The 19,463-nt window shown below is 38.5% G+C and overlaps 1 protein-coding gene across 2 annotated transcripts in view; it reads right to left on the reverse strand.

The window, feature by feature from the left end:
* Positions 1-19,121, reverse strand: part of NDUFAF6 (NADH:ubiquinone oxidoreductase complex assembly factor 6) — a 51,269-nt gene extending 32,148 nt beyond the window's left edge. The window contains exons 1-2 of one of the 2 annotated variants that reach the window (XM_036742073.1): positions 18,917-19,121; positions 7,328-7,427 (exon numbers count right to left, since the gene is read on the reverse strand). In XM_036742073.1, coding sequence (XP_036597968.1) covers positions 7,328-7,427; positions 18,917-19,113 — 297 coding nt within the window. In that variant the 5' untranslated portion in view covers positions 19,114-19,121. Of the gene's footprint in view, positions 1-7,323; positions 7,428-18,916 lie in introns of those variants that run through there. The other variant, XM_036742074.1, reaches the window with a different exon arrangement.
* Between the last annotated feature and the right edge of the window lie 342 nt (positions 19,122-19,463).

The following is a 19,463-nucleotide window of genomic DNA, read 5'->3' on the forward strand; positions in this document are numbered from 1 at the left end:
ATGGGTGCGAAGGGAAGGAAGAAGTGAGAGAATTCAGAATTGAAAATAAAATAAAATTGAATTAAAAATAACAAGCAAAAAGAGAAAACATTTAAATGTGGGATGACTGAGTATTTTAATGTTTTAGTGGGAGGAAACAGGGATCTCCCAAGAACAAATGATTGGTCTCTCTCTCTCTCTCCCTATGACCTGATTGGTTCCTCTGGGTTTAATTATTATTTCTAATTCAGATGACTTGAAGATTTAGATGTCAATTTCTAGTCTCTCTCTTGAAATGGAGTCCCATATCACCAACTGCTTATTTTACATTTCAAACTGAATGTCCTATAGGCATCTTGAACTCAATGTCTAAAACAGAACTTTTCTTTCCCCTTAATTTATCTATCACTTCCTTCATCCAAATTTCCCCATTACTGTCACAGGTTTTACCATCTTTCAAGACACCCTTGGTGTCATCCTCATCTTCTCCTTCTCCTTCACTCCACAAATCTAATCAGTTGCCAAATAATTTCATTTCTACTTCCACGAATTCTCTTACATCCATCTACTTCTCTCCACTCACACATGTACCATATTAATTCAGGCTCTCATCACCCCTGGACTGGACTACTCTAATAGCCTCCTACTTGGTCTTCCTGTCTTCAGTCTCCCCTTTCTCCAATCCAGCCTCCACATAGTTACTAAAGTGATTTTCTAAGTGCAGATCTGACCATATCACTCATAACTCAATAAACTCTAGCAGCTTTCTATTAACTTTAAAATCAAGAGCAAACTGTTGTTTGGCATTCAGTGCCAACAACCTTGCTCCCACCAATGCTTACAGACTTCTTATACATTACTCCCTTTCACATACTCTTTGGTCTAGAAAAATTGGCCTTTTTCTTCCTCACCCACATTATCTTCCATCTCTTTGACTTTTCACTGGCTACCCAAAACACCTGGAATACATTCCATCCTCACCTCTACATCTCATATTAGTATCTTGTATTTATTTGGTATGTTTGTGTTACTTGCCTGATAAGTTGTAATCTCCTTAAAGGTAGGGACTATTTCATTTTTGTCTTTGTACCACCAGCAAAAAGCACAATGCCTGGCACAAAGTAGGCACTTAACACTTTTTTTTTAACTTTGCATTGATTTAATTTACACATTAGTCAAGTTGTGGAGAAGAATTATGACCAATGGAATGAATCATGAGAAAGAAACAGAACCAAAAAAAAAACAAAACCCAAAAACAAATACAAAAGAGAGAAAAAAAAAAGGAGGGGAGAAAAAGGCGAGCATGAAGTGTGCCTCGATCTGCATTCATACTTCATAGTTCTTTCTCTGGATGTATATAGCACTCTCCATCGTGAGTCCTTTGGATCTGTCTCTGCACATTGTATTGCTGAGAAGAGCAAAGTCTGTCAGGGTTAGTCCTCACAGAATCCATATATCTGTGGTTGTGTATAATGTTCTCCTGGCTCTGCGCCGCTCACTCAGCATTATGTCGTGTACGTTTTTCCAGGTTGTTATGAAGTCCGTATCATCCCCATTTCTTATAGCACAATAGTATTCCACTACCTTCATATATCACAGCTTGTTCAGCCATTCCCCAATTGATGGGCATCCCTTTGATTTCCAATTCTTAGCTACCACAAAAAGAGCTGCTATAAATATTTTTGTACATATGGGTCCTTTTCCCACTTGTGTGATCTCTTTGGAATACAACCCTAGAAGTGGTATTGCTGGGTCAAAGAGTATGAACATTTTTATAGCCCTTTGGGCGTAGTTCCAAATTGCTCTCCAGAATGGCTGGATCTGTTCACAACTCCACCAGCAATGTAACAATGTTCCAATTTTCCCACATCCTCTCCAGCATGTATCATTTTCCCGTTTTGTTATTTTAGTCAATCTGACAGGAGAGAGATGGTATCTAAGAGTTGTTTTGATTTGCATTTCTCTAATCAGTAGTGATTTTGAGCATTTCTTCATATGGTAGGCACTTAGTACTTAAGGACTGATGGCCAACATAGTTGAAAATAGAAAGCAAGATTTCTAGCAAGAGCAGCCTAAGAGATGCTGGGTCAATCTGTCAGGTGGGTAGCTATTCTGGAAGGAATTTGGATCAGAAACTAAATGGATTAATTTAGGTCCCAAACGAAAAGGATAATAGAAAGAGGAGAAGGCAACAAGCATTTCTACAACATCTACTATGTGCCAGGCACTGAGCTAAGCATTTTACAAATATTATCTCTTATTTGATCCTCACAACAATCCTAGGAGGTAGGTGCCATTATTATCCTCATCATTTTACAGTTGAGGAAACAGAAGCAAAGAAAGGTTAAGTGATTTGCCCAGGGTCATACAGCTGGTAACTGTCTGAGACTGGATTTGAACTCAGGTCTTCCCGATTCCAGGTCCAGCACTCTATCCACTGTGCCACACAACTGCCTCAGATAACCCTCTTTAGGTCAAACAGGGACTAAAGCAAATGGCTCAGTCTTGAACTGGAGGGTGATTGAACTAGAAGGTGATTGCAAGATAGTGAGGAATAGCATTTCAAGGAGTTGGGTCTATAGGAAAGGCCAGTGGATTAAATGATAGTGATTAAAGAAGGCCTAAAGAAGGCTGTTTAAAGGTTTAAACCCATAACACCACAGATGTGATTTATCTGTCATCCATAACTTGTTCCCACAAACCCTCTTACACTGTAATAGTTTTGTTATAGACTTCAACACACTATGTGTACTGGACTATTAGTTGCAAAGTAAAAGTTTAAAAAAAAAGTTTAAAAAATACAAAATAAAAAGCTGTTCAAGACAGAACCCACCCCCCTTCACTTTATGCCTTTGAGTTGCAACAACAAAACCTTATCGGAGCTAAGCAGCAACAAGAAGGGGAAACCAGCTGGGCAACCCTACAATGTATTTTGGGTACAACTCATCCCGTGGTTGAAGCAGATTAAGTCTTCCTATCAGATCTTGAGAATCCAAAAGTCTAGCCAGCACAATATTTCATCTTTGCCTCTCGCACCAATGGGACATTGGAGGGACAACCTAGCAGTTGTATTGCTGAATATCTGTCTCCCAGATATCCCTAGCTTTTCTAATTTTCATCCATTTCTAATGCTAGGGTGACTATAAACCCTGAGGGAATGGAAAAAAGAAGACAAGGAGGGCTAGGATATATTCTGGGGAATGTAAAGGATGACATTTTAAAACAAATGGCAAGTTCTAAGACTGGCACTGTCAAAGAAAAATTGAAGTAATACTTTAATGTCTACAAAATTCACTCCAAAATGCCTATTCCAGGTCAAAGTCTACTCAGCACCTGAATAAAACAAAGATCTCCTTCTTCATAAATTCAGAGATATTATCAGCAAATAATTAACACTTGGCATTGTGTCATTTAAAACTGTGGAAAAAAAAAAACCAACCCTACTCATTTCAATTGCTAAGGACAAGGCTAAGATGCTTAACTGTAGATAAATAGCTGCCTATAAACGATAACTTCCCTTCTGACATAACACCTCTTTTTTTTTTCATAACACCTCTTTATGGTGTGTTGTTACATGGTAACTTGCTAAATCTCCCTATAGTTTCCCATTTTTCACTATGTTTCTTTACATCAATCAATAGTCAATACAGATCCACTGTCAGGGATGCCCAGGACAAAGTTCAACTGAATTAATAGTACTGGTCAAAACTACAAGTAGTTATTGGCATGTTAAAAAAAAAAGTCCTGTATAGCCACATATACAACAGTAGCAAAAGCTTCTTACAACACAGTCTGGGGAACAAACCACAAAAGCAACATCACAGGATAAAAATAAGCCTTTAGCTAAGTTCATTTTATTGTATTCTTTCTTACTCTCAAACAATTTCTCAGTACTATTCCCAAGATGAAAGAAGTATGTGATAGCGGATATGGGCCTTGCCTAGAGCCAGGAAGACAGGTTCAAATTCTACCTCAGACACATACCAGCTGTGTGATCCTGGGCAAGTCACTGGACCTCTCAAGGCCTCAGGCAACCCTCCTAGACTGTAAAGCACAGAATTAGCGCTTAGCATTAGCGGAGGAAGCTTCGGGAGAAGAAGGTCCCGACACTGCTAAAATCACAGGTCTGGACAAAAAGAAAAAAAGAAATGCCAGGTCACGTAACTGACAGAGACTAAGAAAGCAAGCAGATCCCAGATAGATACTTGTATAGTGACTACAAATCACTTATTTCTAAAAAATCTCTATCAATTACTAATAACATTGTCTTTGCTAAACCGAATGATCAGAAATAAATTAGCAGCTAGGTGGTGCAAAGAACAGAGCACAGCCCTGGAATCAAGAAGACTTGAGTTCAAATCCAACTCCAGACTGTTACTCACTGACCCAAGGCAAGTCACTTAACTTCTGTTTGCCTCATTTTCCTCCTTTCTGTAAAATAAGAATAATATCACCTACCTCCCAGGATTATTATGAGAATCAAATGTTTTTAGCACAGTGCCTCGCAAATAGAAAACAGTACAAAAATGTTAGATATTATTGTTATCATTATTGTTGTTGTGACACCTAATAAATGTTCATTAGTAACTTCTATAATTGTAATAATTCACTGGCAATACATATTTGCAAGAATAAGCAAATATTGATAAAGTGACTTTTGGTTGTCATCACTGGGCCCATTAGCTTTCTAGTCTATCTTTCTTTCACATTTAACTTGAATTAATATCTTTACAAGGAAAGAAAACTGAAGTATCTCCCCTTTACTTCATACAAGGTTAGGAAATAAGCACCAAGCAATTCCTAAACAAAACTTTAAACTGGTTTATTATCGTGGAATTATTGCTGGTTTATATGAAAAGTGAATTGAAGAACTAAAAGTATCTTTTCTAAGCTTAGGCAAAATTAAATCCAAGAAGTACCTGAGCACCTATTATATACTTGGACGCAGCACTGTTAAGCCTTACAAGAATTACAAACATTCATGCAGAGTAAAATAGAGGTAGTATGGCCTAGGGGAGAGAGTGAAGGACCTGGAATTGGGGAGATCTAGGTTCAAATCCCACTACTTTGAAACTTTCTGTGTGACTTTGTGATTTTCTGTGTGATCCCATATTGAAAGCCTTTCACAACCCAGGCACCTTCTACCTTTCCAGTCTTCTTACACTTTACTCCCTGACATATATTCTTTAATCTAGTAACACTGGCCTCTTGGCCATTCCATCAAAAAAATACCTCACCTCACAGCTATGGGAATTTTCTCTGGCCATCTCCCATTCCTGGAATGCTCTCTCTCCTCAACTCTGCCTACTATAAATTCCTTAGCTTCCTTTAAGTCCCAACTAAAATCCCTTCTTTTACTGAAAGCCTTCCCCAAGCCCTCTTAATTCTAGTACCTTCCTTCTGATAATTACTTCTTGTTCTCATATATATTTGTTTGAATGTTGTCTTCCACCACTCAATTGTAATCTCCTTGAAGGAAGGGGTTATCTTTTGCCTTTTTTGCATCCTCAGTACTCAGCATAATGTCTGGCACATAGTAGGTGCTTAATAAATGTTGCCTGATTGACTGATTGACCATGAAAGTCACTTAAGCTTTCTAAGCCTCAAGCAACTCTGAAAAATTTGTAGTTACAGACATGTAACATGACAGATGCCAGATATATGAGACACAGGAGCAGTCTCATGTAACAGAAAAAGCACAGCACCTGAAGTCAGATGACATAGGTTACAATCCTTCCTCTGCTACTTACTACCTATGTAACCTTGAGCAAAGCCTTTCTAGGCTTCTCACAATCTGGTAGAGAAACGAAGACTTATAAGTATGAAACTGATAATAATTAATTCAATAGAAATGTATCGGGTCCCTAATATCTGCAAGGTAGAGTGAATGTTATAAAATAAGAGTGCTATTAAATATCTTTAAAGAGCTTATAATAGAATTAGACATGTAATAATAAGAACTAAAACATGTTATTGGTAAGATTAAGCTGACACTGATAACAAGTATTCTAAGTGTTCAAAAAAGAAAAATTCATGTTAGCTAATGTGGTCACAAGAAACTTAAATTGTGCTGTAAGAAATGACAACAGGGATGGTTTCAAAAAATCTGAGAAGACTTATATGAGCAGAACTAGGAGAACATTGTACATAGTAACAGTAATAGTGTAACAATAAGCAACTGTGAAAGACCTAGCTACTCTAATCAATAACAATGATACACAACAATTCCAAAGGATTCATGAGGAAAAATATTACCCACCTCCAAAGGGAAAATCGACAAATACTGAGCACAGAGTAATACACACACACACACACACAAAATTTTTTTCACTTTATTTTTCTTGCTTTTTTTTGCAACAAGGCTAAAGTGGAAATATGTTTTTTATGACTTTATATGTATAATGGGTATCATCTCAATGGATGGAGGGAGAGAATACAGAAATGAAATTAAACTAAAAATAAAAAGGTCAAGGATATTTAAAAAAAGCAGTAAGTTTTTAATAGAAATAAACTGACCTAGGCTTTGAAAAACAGACATAATTTGAATAGGCATAAAAGAAAAAGGACAGCATTCTAGATAAGGAAAATAACATGGAAAAATACAGAAAGAGCAATGTTGTATAGCCCGAATTATCTATCTAGATAGAAATGAGAGCCACTAAATGAGACATAAGAATCCATGTAGGGTGCATACTGGCTTGATTTTAAAACATAATATTATTTTGTTTTTTATATTTTTATTTATTTTGTTAAATATTTCCCAATCACATTTAATCTGGGCTGCACTATGGGCTGCTGGCTTGCATGTTTGAAAACTCTGATCTAAACAATGGTCTCCAATGTTCCCTTTACATGCAGAGATACAATCTTAACTGAGATAAGTTTGAAAGTGCTTTGCAAAGTCAAAAATAAAAGGGACTAATTTTGCAATTGTTTCATAAAACTCAACAATTACATACTAATTTTATATTATACAAATAATAGACAAGTAGATATATTATCTCTATTGTTTTTCTAATATTTCTTTAAAAAAATTTTTTTCTAATATTTCTTTTTCACTTTTTAATCTTTGAGAAAATAACTAAAAGCCCTAAATTGGAATAAGTAGAACTGTAAGTTTACCAATGAAAATTCAAGATGGGTTCTTAAAATTAACTTTACTTCTATTTTTGGCATCTAAATAATTTTGAAATAATATTTATCCAGAAAACAAACCTCCTAAGATATCTTAGAAACAGTAACCATTAATTATTTAATACATAACTACTTTTCTTTACTATACAGACTTTAGCCTTAAACTCAAACATTAACATTTTCAGCTGACTATTTTAATTATGTTAATACCAGCCTGAGCCAGTTCCACATTGAAGGCTCTCAATGCAAAAGCAGAGCTCCGGGCTTCTGCTGGCAGTAACAGGCAACATAAATATCCTTCATAGTCTCGTTTCCTACAAACAAAAAAAATAAACAAAAAGTTATTAGTTGCTTTTTCAATTCTGTATAAAAATACATTTGGCATGTTAATTTATAAACAGCAAACTTTCAATTTTGAATAGGCTTGAAGGTCAAGATCAGTGTGAAAAAAATTTTCACTTATGAATTCAGACATAAATTAGGTATCTTACAATCTTTTTTTTTAAACTGCTGTACTGAAGTTTCTTATTTTACTGCCTCTCAAGGCCAAATACAGAGAAACTGAATAGGATACTTTCTGAGGGGACGAGGCCAACTTTTCAAAATACTAAGAAAAAATTGTCAGGAGAATAGTACAAGTGTTTTTTGTTTTGTTAATAGACAGATACTTTACAATTTAAACAAATATATAACCTTGAAAAACGATGAAACCCGGTTTTGTTTTGTTTTGTTAATGGCAGTTAGGTGGTACAGTGGATAGACTGCTGGACCTGGAGTCAGGAAGATTCATTTTGTTGAGTTCTAATCTGGCGCAGACATTTACTAGCGGTATGTCACTGGGTAAGTCACTTAACCCTGTTTGCCTCAGTTTCCTCATCTGTAAAATGAACTAGAGAAGGAAATGGCAAACCACCAGTATCTTTGCCAAGAAAACCTCAATTAGGGTCACAAAGAGTCAAACATGACTGAAAAATAACTAAACAACAACAGAGTTTAAAAATAATAAAATACTCAACATACATTGATTGGTCTTAACAATACAGTATCTACAATTTAAATTCTTTCAGAACTACTTTAGCTTTAATAGTCAAATAGTTACTGATATAGACATCAAATTACAAAAATAATATGCTGCGGTGTTCTTTCCATTATAGTTTATCATTTAAACCAATTTATACACTATGAGTTCTTTTTTTTTTAATTTCTGGGGAAAAAACCATGATGAAATATTCTATGGACTTTGGGGGGAGGGGGAGAAGTAATCTTGTTCCAATTCTGAAACCTTCTTTTGGAATTACGACTTAAAAAAAAAAGTTTTCATTGGCAGTATTTTTACTACCCTGTCACAAACAAATGATCTAAAACAGCAATGTGATTTCTGCCACTAGGGGGCACCTAGAAATTAAAAACAAAAATGGCCAAGCAAACTATGTCAAAATGTTATATAGGTAAGAATCCTGCCCAGCTGCTTTTCTCTTGGGGAATCTAACTTGCTATCAATTCCAAAAATATTTCTGGGTTAAGTTTTCTGGAATAAAGGGTTTTACCTGATTACAACTATCTAAACCAAAATAATTTCTATGTTTTATAAGGTACAACATACTCCCAGCATTTGAAATGTTATTTTCAGGACCTCAGGATTGAGCCCAAATAACACTAAGAGAAAATTTTATAGCTTATATCTTCATTTCTGCTAAGATAGGCCATAGGGAGGGTATACAAATAAAATTACAATTTGCTGGACTCATTCTCACTCTAAATAAGTCATTTCAGAAAGGAGTTCAGAGGACACAAATAAAAACTTCCCCCTGGCTGGTGAATTCAACAGATATTTTAAGTTTCTAGTTGCTAATAAAAATACATGTAGGAGTTTTTGCTCAGAATCCCCATTTCATTTATACAAACAAAAATCAGCTCCTATCTCTGGAAATCTTTTTCTGCTTTTTGATATAAGTTGATTATTGTTTCCCTAGGGTACCTATCATATTTCATATGACTGTCACATGTATATGCCCTTCCACAATACAGAGCAAATAACTACAGTAGCACTAATCATAATGTATGGCTTCATGCTTTTTCTTTCTTGTATTATTTTCTTCAATGTGATATAATTACAACAGAAGACTCTTAGAAAAGGTGTCTAACAAACAGTAAAGGACTTTCACCCCTTTTTATTTCATTTATTATCCTAGCACTGTTAATGTTTAAGACATCCAATATGCAGCAAGAAACAATTTAGAGTGAGGTAAAAACTATATTCATTTAAATTGAGTCTGCTGGGCACCACCAATCATAAGTTATCAGTGGGAGTCTGTCCTCAAGATATTCCTTTCCCCTAAAGTTTTCTTTTTCCCTTAACTTTTGTTTTACTCACTTAGCACAATGTCACAAGCAGGGGGTGATTTAATACTTAGTGATAGGGCTAAAATAATCTAATTTCTTGGTTAAGAACACAAATTCCATAGAGTATCAGCATGGAAAGGTTAATGTAATGATTACTTTTGCAAAATGTTAAATACTGTACCTGTGGAAAGAAAAAGACTTTTATTTGGGGAATAAAAAATTGTGTGTTTGGGTATGTGTGTCTGTGTGTTTGGGGAGAGGGACAGAAAGAGGGAGAGAGAGAACTTCAGTGGTCTCTTCCTCTCCAAATTTCTTATAGAATATTTCCTGAATGGATTATTTTTGTTCCATTGTTCTTATTCATCTTTCTACAGGATTTAGTTTCCAATTTGATCATAAGTTCCTCAAGACCAAGGGTTGTTTTTCATCTCTGTCCTTTGTGAATAATATTTAATGTAGCCATTTGATACATATTTAATACATATTTGTTCATTCAATCAACAAACAATTTGCTAATCACCTATGTCATGCCAGACACTGTGCACTGGGGATACAAATAAAGAATCAACAACTCCTGCTCCCAAAGATCTTTTAAATTGAATTATACTGATTCAAAAGAACCATGTTCTGAGTTTATGGGCTTTTCTTCTTATGATATTCTAAAAATTTCCTGATCTCTAAGCTCCAATTTGAAGTGGTTCCTTACATGGGCTCTGGGGATAATGGGCTCATATTGCTGAATTTCAAAAATGTTTAAAGCACTTGAGAGGCAGAATGACCTGGTGAAAAAAAAAATGTTATCCCAGGGAAAAAAAGACTGAAATCTTACCCTCCGGCTGATCATACAGGTCTTTGCTTTATTTACCAAATGAGAACTGTTATCTGTTCTTGTTCTCTAGAGATTAATGATACACATGAAGCACTTCAAGTTTCTCAAAAGAAAACAATGCATGAATTCATGCCATTGCTATACTACCGTACTGCTTATCTTTGACACATTTTAAGTGGCTGAATCCTTCCAAAGACATACAGCATTTGATTGAAGATCAAGAGGTCTCTGCTTCAAATCTAGTAACCTTCTTTGGCTACCTCAACTTTTTAGTCACTCAAGTTACTCTAGGAGTTTCAATCCCTTTCTCTTCTCAGTCTCATCCCAGCAAACCTGCCTCGAGACTGAAGAAACAAGTGACTGCCCTGAGCCTCCATTAAGGCTTCCCTTACCTATTTAAAGCTAACAATGAAATTTTTGGCAAATTTCAACTTCTCCATGCCATGTTAAAGTTGCCTCTGCTCCTCCTCTCCTGGAGCCAATGTTGCCTTGATTTGCCGATCCATTCTTTCACTACGAGCTCTAGAGATCCCAGTCCATCTCAACAGCTCAAAGATGCCTGGCTCTTCATTCACCCCTACCTCCCGTGCCCCATCCTTATGTAATGAGGCTAGAATATACCTCTAGGGAACATTCTTGAACTTGACCTGAGATCCTAACCACTTTCAAGGACACACGCATAGTGCTAAAAGACTCTGGGATGATACAACAATCCTGCGACAGCAATTGGGAGGGGGCTTTGTCAGAGGACTGGCCACTGAACCAGGAAGAACCATCCACTCAGGAAACTTTAAGGAGTGACAAGATCCCCTCTCTATCTCTTCTCTCCATAAAATGTGGCATGAAACTCTCTCTGGGACTTCTTGGGAGGAGGGAAGGTGGAAAATGTAGCAGGCTACTTGCATATGGTAAAGAGTATATACTCCACTTAGCTCCAGGTTAATAGGTATACTCTACCTTCACTATTTTTTTTTAAAGTTTCATTTAAACCCACCACTCTCTCAGACTAGCACCTACATTTTCTCTTTCTCATCACAGCCAAATTTCTAGAAATTATCATCTATGCTCTTTGGCTTTCTTTAATTCTTTTCCTCCCACTTATTTCTCAAACCCTTGAATTCTGGCTTCAGATTTCACCTTTCAAGAAAATTATCTCCACAGTGTTACCAACAATCCTAACTGCTCGATCCAATGGTCTCTTTGTCCTCATCCTTCTTAATCTCTCCACACCATGTGACCCTTCTGACCATCTCCACCCACAAGGGGTGGAGAATCTGCAGTCTCAAGGCTGGACCACAGGACCAACCCCTCCCACCCTCGCCCCACACACTCTCTTCTCTTTTAGCTTTCATGAAGCTGCTCTCTCTTGTCCCACCTACTTGTCAGAACTTCTCAACCTCTCCTGGTGGATCATCATTCATGTCTCATCTCCTAACCATAGGTGTCCCCCAGAGCACTGTCTTGGTTATTCTTCTCTTTTGTTTCTACATCCTCTTGTTGCTACCAGCTCCCATGTGTTCAATTCTCATCCATATAACTAGTCCTAGCTTCATTTTCACATCACTACTTCCTGGATATTTCATAGGCATCTCAAACTGAACATGTCTGAAAAGAACCCTAGGTCTTCCTCTATAAAACCCATCCTCCTCCTCCAAACTTGACTATTTCTGTTAAAGGTGCCATGATATTTCTACTCTCCAAAGTTCTCAACCTCCTTTCCCTCTCCCTTCACTCCAATACTCAATCATCTGACAAGTCTTGTTGATTCTACCTCACAACATCTCTCTAATTAGTTCTCCTCCTTCTACTTATGTTTCCACTACCTCATTTTAGGCTCCCATCACATAGTGAAAATAGTGATAAACATGTTGTCAGGAAAACTTGGGTTTGAGTACCACCCCAGACATACTAGCTATGTGACCCTGGGCAAACTGCTTAACTCTTCTTGGCCTCAGTTTCCTCATCTGTAAAATGAGGAGACTCAATGACCTCCAAGATCCCTTCCAGTTCAAATCTATGATTCTATGATCTATGACTATTAAAGCAGTTTCCTAATTGGACTCCTGGCTTCCAGTGTCTCTCTTCCCTATCCTCCACACAGCTGTAAAAATGATCTTCTTAAAGCACAAATCTATGTCAGTCTCCTGATGAAGGAAAAAATACAAATTCCTTAGCTTGGAATTTAGAGACCTTCAGAATTTGGCTTCAGCTTACCTTTCTAGCCTTATTTTACAACACCTCCCCTTCGCATACTGTCTCAAACAGGACATCTGCAGTTTCCTGAACTTGGAATTATATTTCCCACCTCTATGCTTTTTTACAGGCATTCACATCCATGCCTGGAAAGCACTTCCTCCTCAGAATCCCTGAATCTCTTCTTAAGTGCAATGTCTGAGATAAGGCTTTTTCTGATTCCTATAATTCCTAAAATAATTGCTGTAATTAGTACTTTCTCCCTCCTCAAATTATCAGGGAAATATTTACCTATTTATATGTTAGGCCATATTCCACCTGCCTGGTTCCAGAGGCATTACAAACTCCTTGATGGCCGAGTACCTTCCCCCACCCCCCCATCCCCAGCCATTATGCCTTTGTATGCTGGAGTACTTCACACATTGTAGCTACTTAATAGTTTGACTGGACTGAGATTTCTAGTAGCTATAAAAGTTGATCCTCTCTTCAAATTTCTTGGCTCTTCTGAACTAGATTAATTTACTTGTGCATTTGTAAAAATATATTGAGATGGTTTTTGCTCGAGCTGTTTCCTGAACTTGGAATGCCCTCTGGCATATCTTACCTCTCCCCTGCTGAAATATTTATCTTCCAAATGCTAGCCTGAATCTCACCTACTCCATGATTCTCTGAGTTTCTATTTAGTGATATAATTATTTGTGAGTAAGTTACCACCTCAGGCAGTGAGGTGACACAGTGGACAGCGTATCAGGCCTGGAGATGGGAAGACTCCTCCTGAATTCAAATTCAGCCTCAGACTCTTACTACCTGTGTGACTTTGAGCGAGTTACTCAACCCTGTTTGTCTCAGTTTCCTCATCTGTAAAATGATCAGGAGAAGAAGATGGCAAACCACTCCAGTATCTTTGCCAAGAAAACCCCAAAGGGTGGTTCATGAAGAGTAGGATGTGACTAAAAAAAAATGACTGAACACCTCAGTCTGCCCTTCTGTTTATGTTTATGTTCAATCCAATTCCAATATGTATAAGGAATACAAGGACAAAAAATGGAATTTACATAGAGGGATGGAGGGGAAGAGTAAGTCAGTTTAAAAGTGTGTGTGTGTGGGGGGGGGGGGGGAGAGAGAGAGAGAGAGAGAGAGAGAGAGAGAGAGAGATACAGATATATATACAGCAAATAAAATGGCTGGGGGGGGGGGGAGAACATGAACAAGAAAGGTCTTGTGTAGGACGCACTTAGTGAATGCTTGTTGAATTAAATGAATTATCCTAGAGGCAAAAGGCTGTCACTGAAGTTTACTTAGTAGTGGAGTGAAATGGTCAGATAGATGATTTATGGATGTCAATTTGACAGCTAGGAAAAGAGGCAGAGAGAAGGCTACTGTAGTAGTTCAGGTGAAAGAAAATGATGGCCTGAACTAGGTTAGTAGCTGTGTGGACAGGAAAAAAAAAACAAACCTGTCATGAGAGCATATACAAGTAGAACCAACAAGATTTGGTGAAAGACTGGATATGAGAGGTAAGGGGGAGGGAAAAGTCATAACTATAAGGTTGTGAAACTGGGTGAAATAGAGAAATTATAAAAAGAGATGGATTTAGGAGGAAAGATAATGAATTTGATTTTGAACATCATATTTGAGAGACCTATGGGACGTCTAGGTGGAGTTATCCAGCAGGCAGCTGGTAATGAAGAACAGGAACCCAAGACAGAATTAAAGACTATATGTTGGCTTGGAAGTCACTTGCATGGAGATGATCACTGAATTAACAGGAGCAGATACCAATCAATAAGCATTTATTAAACACCTATTACCTTCCAGTCACTGGGATGACACAAGTGAAACAATGCCTATCTTCAAGAAGCTTACATTCTATGGCAAAAAAAAAAATACACACACACACACACACGTAAGCGTATACAGAAGGTCCAGGATGAGTTCTGGGGTGCAAAAAATGTATGACAGGCAGACTATGCAAAAAAAAATATGCTTCTTGACTTACTGCAAGACACTACCCTTCTTAAAACAAATGCTTTTCTATAGGGAATTATGTTGTAGCAAAGTTCATTTCACTTTAAAAGTTAGTATTTAATATTAATTATAAACTGCCCTCCTCCTGGACATACTCTCCAAATATGGAGATGATGAAGTAACAAAGGAGGCTAAGAAGTGATCAGACAGGTAGAACAACCAGAAGAGCGGTGTTTCAAAAACCAAGGGAAAATAATGTCCAGGAGGACTATGAAATGTCGCACAGAGATCAAGAAGGTTGAGGAATAAGAAAAGCAATTAAGAGACTGCTCATAAATCGAGTGGTATATTTGGACAGCAGATAATAAGGGGCTTGGAGGTGAAGAAATGAAGGCAATATTGACATTCTTAAATTATTAATGACACACTGCCATATTCCCAGTCACCTGGATTGAAAATATCCACTTGTTAAAATCTGTCCGTCCAAGCCCCAACTGAGGTATCACATCTTCCATGAAGCTTTTCATGATCCCATCACGATGTAACTGATGTCTACTCAAAATTTGTCAAAGCATTTTGCTTGGACATACTTCTCCTTTGTATATCTCATAGTCTGTCTTGTGGTAAGTGTATATGCCTAATGCCCTCCTTTAAAGGCAGATTTATTTCATCTTTGTTTATTATACATAATACAATAGCACTTAAATGTCAATTGGCTCTATATAGGCAGGCGTCAACTCATCCTAGTACTTTACCCAGAAACGAGCACACTGAACTTCATTTAGTAAGCATTCAATGAAATAATAATAATAATGATATAGTCAATTCAAGAAGTATTTTTTTAAAAAACTCAGGAAGGAGAATATGTCTAGGAGGAGGACAGTTTTTAATTAATATTAAATATTGATTTTTAAAGTGAAATGACCTTGCTATAACATAAGTCCTTAGAAGACATTCATCTTAAGAAGGGTAGTATCTTACAGTAAATCAAGAAGTATTTATTAAGTGCTTTCTATGTGCCAGGCACTGTACTAAGTACTAGGCATACTAAGAAATACAAAACTATGGTTCCTGTCCTCAATGGCTCATATTTTAATGGGAGAAACAACATGCAAAGAACTATGTACACAGATATATACAATATATATTTGTAGCTAGGTGGCTCAGTGAGTAGAGCACCGGCCAGGAGTCAGGAAGACCTGAGTCCAAATCCAGCCTCAGACACTTCACACACTTACTAGCTGTGTGACCTTGGGCAAGTCACTTGACCCCAATTGCCTTGCTTTCCCTCCTCCAAAAAACAAACAAAAAAGATATATACAATATAAATGGAAAATAATCTCAAAAGAAAAGCACTAAGCAGCTGAGGGGGACTAGTAAAGGTCTCCTGCAGAGGTTAAGATTTGAGCTGAGTCTTGAAAGAAACCTGAGAAGTTGGAAGGAGTGTTAAAGATAGAGATCATTCAAGGCAATCAAGACAGCCAGTGTAAAGACAAATATATGGGAGATGTAGTGTCTTATGAGAGAAGGAGCAGGTAGGCACGTATAGCTAAATCACTGAAAAAGTAGGAAGGGGCAAGGTTGTAGAAGGCTTTAAATACCAAAGAGGGGAGTTTATATTTGATCCTGTATGCAATAGGAAACCAATGAAATTTACTGATTAGGGTAGGTCACATTATCAAAGTTGCACTTTAGGAAGATAACTAACTGCTGAGTGGAAGATGAACTGGAATGGGGAGAGATCTGAGACAGGGAAACCAACCAGAAGGCTACAAGCTAGGTATGACAGGATGAGGGCCTGCACCAAGGTCATAGCTGTATAACTAAAGAGAAGGAAACATACATGAGATATGTTGTGAAGGCAGAAACTACTAAATTTGACAACAGATTGGTTATATGGAATGAAATCCAAGGGTCACAGATGACACTGAGGTTATGAGCCTAGGTGCTTGGAAGGGTGGTATTGCCCTCAATAATAAGAAATTTTGGAAGGGGCTAGACATGTTATATTTGACATGCCTACAAGATATATAATTTAAGATATCTAAATGTCAAAAATTGGGACTATCAATCAAGAGAGAAACGAGGGCTGGATATACAGATCTGCACAGAGAAGCATCAATCAAGTCTACAGTTTTATCAGGGTAACAAAGCAGCTGTGGAAAAATACAAAAAAAAATTGCTTAAAGGACTTCATGTAAACACAGGATTGTGCCAAAAAAAAAAACCCTTATAAAATGCTAAAGTTAAGCAAAAAGAAGTGACAGATGTCATCTTCATGAATTTTGGTTACTTTTACTTCTTTATGTGAATCACTCAGTTCCTGCTACAAAAATAAAAGTATCCATGAACAAGACATTCCATCTCTCCGTTTCAGCATTTTCTCTGGTGGTTTCCCATGCCTGGAATGTTCTTCCTTCTCACATCCCTCTTGTGGCTTCCCTGGCTTTCTTCAAGTATCAATTAAAATCCCATCATCTTCAGGAAGGCTTTCCTAATTCTTCTTAATTCTAGTGCCTTCTCTCTATTAATTATTTCCTATTTATCCTGTATATAGCTGGTTTGTACATATTAGTTTGATTGTTGTCTCCCCCAATTAGATTGTGAGCTCTGAGAGAGCTGGGGCTGTCTTTTGCCTCTTTTTGTATCCCCAGTGCTCAGCATCGAACCCAGCACATAGCAGGCACTTTAAGTGTTTACTGAATACCTGATTTTTCACACCCCGCCCCCCCAAAAATGATCATTGTAAAGTAAAATCTCAACACGCATAACCTGGCAGTAGCAAACAGCAATCCTGCTTAAATGAATGGAAGCCATGGCTACCCTTTTAAATTCTACTTCTACAGCAACCCTCATATCCCACCTTTCTCTCCACTCATCCCACCAAAAAAAAAATCTAATTCAGCCTTTCATAATCTTTCTGCCTGGCCTATAGCAACAGTCAATAAATTGCTATGCCTGCATCCAGCCTCTCCGGTCCATCACAGTTATCAAAATATTTCTAAAGCAAAAGACTGACCAAGTCACTCTCCTACTGAAAAAGATAAAGTGGCTCCCTTTTGTCTCTAGGAAAAAACACAAAGTCCTCCAACATTTAAAACTCTTTACAACATGATTCCAATCTGTCTTAACATGTAACATTCCCCCCTCACACTCCTGTCCCAGCTAAACTGGTTTATTTGATGGTCCCCAAACAGCATATCTCCATCAATAGCAGCCTGGTCTAGAGTCAAGAAGACCTGAGTTCAAGTCAAGTCTTGGATACTTACTAGTTGTTGTGATCCTAAGGCAAGTCACTGCCCCAGTTTTCTCAATTGTAAAACAGGGATGATAATAGCACCTACCTTGCAGGGTTGTTATGAGGATCAAATGAGATATTTGTAAAGCATTTATCACAGAGTCTGACATGCAGTAGGTGCTACATAATTGCTGGCAATTATTATTATTTTGTCTCCAATTTTTTGAATAATTCTGTCCCCACAGCTCTGTGCCGCTATCCCAATACCTAGAATGCACTGCCTCTTCCTTCTCCACAGTCTTACAGAATTCCTAGCTTCCTCCAAAGCTTAGCTCAAGCAACTTTGCTAGATGAAGCCTTTTCCTGATCTCCTTTTCCTTTGTATGTATTTTGCATTTACTTGTTTTTGTGCACTGGCCCCTCTCCCAAGAACCCCTTCCTGCAAAGAAGGAAGTTCACGAAGGGCAGAAGATATTTATTTTTTGCCTCTGTATTCCGTGTCTAACGGGGGCCAGGCACACACTGGGCACTTAATGAGCGCTTGTTAAATGAATGCTTGTTAAAATTAGATGCCCATCAATTAGCATTCCATGGCAAGTGTGGCACGTTGCTGTAATCCAACGTTACTGTGGTGTAAGAAGCGACAAACGTGAGGAATAGAGGAGCATGGAGAGATCTACAAGACTGATGCAGGATAAGTAAGCCCAGACAAGGAAAAAATAAACTTAGTGATCACAACTGAGGACGGAAAGAACCACCCAAAAAAATCCAACAGTGAATGTTGCGAAATTTTCAGGAACAAGTGCGGCTGGAAAGAAAAGAAACTAGAAGACCCTCCCCCCCACTTTATGGTACCCCACGTGTATTTTCGGGCGTTTTCCGACGTAATGATGAATTATGCTCATGTTTCTTACTTTTTTCTAGTCTTTAAAAATACAAGATAACACTCTGAGAGGAGAAGAGGGAAGAACACTGCAGGGAACCACGGTGATGGAAAAAAAAAAAGGCAGCAATAAGAACTTGTTTAAAACAAATAAATTAATGCTTCTCGAACTAAGGCGAAGCAGAGCCCAAGGTCACAAGAGAGGCGGCGAGGGGGTCACCTCTGACGCCCCGCCGACGCCCTCCTCCGGCCCCAGGAGCCGTTCTCTCTCTCCCCTCACCCTCCGCAAGCCTGGAGGTCGGGGGGCTTTAGGGGGCGGGGTCGGCGGCGGCCTCGGGCCGGAGCTCACCGGAGCAGCTCCACGCAGTACAGGTCACTGCCGGGGGCTTCTGTCCGGCTGGACGCGGTCGCGCTTCGTCCCAAGACCACGGGCGCTGGAAGCCCCCTTCCGCGGGCGCTCAGGCCCCGGGGCAGGCAGCCACGAAGGCAGCAACCGAAGCCAAGGCGGAGCGGACCCCAGCCCGGCGCCAGAGCGGGAGCCGCCATGACACCTGGGTACCTCTGACCTTTTACCTTTCACACACCCCAGCGCGCCTGCGCAGCCCCGCCCTAGCGCTGCCTTCTCCTTTTCTCTCCTCCCCTGTCCCCACCCCCTCCCTTCTCTTTGTGCTTTCTTCCAGTCCCCCTTTTGTGCCTTGTCTCTCCTTCCCCCTCACACATTTGTCTTTCTTCTGAGTCTCCTCTGCTTATCTGTTTCTTCTTCCTCTGCCTCTTTCCCACTTCATCCCCCCTTTCGTCCTTTCCTTTATGTGGATCCTCTGTCCCCTTCCTCTAATCCCACCTGTCCACCTCCATCCCTTACCCTCCGTTGTTCCTCTGCTTCTCTCTTCGTTCTC

This window comes from Trichosurus vulpecula, chromosome 1, assembly GCF_011100635.1.
Source record: "Trichosurus vulpecula isolate mTriVul1 chromosome 1, mTriVul1.pri, whole genome shotgun sequence".
In the NCBI taxonomy this organism is placed as follows: domain Eukaryota; kingdom Metazoa; phylum Chordata; class Mammalia; order Diprotodontia; family Phalangeridae; genus Trichosurus; species Trichosurus vulpecula.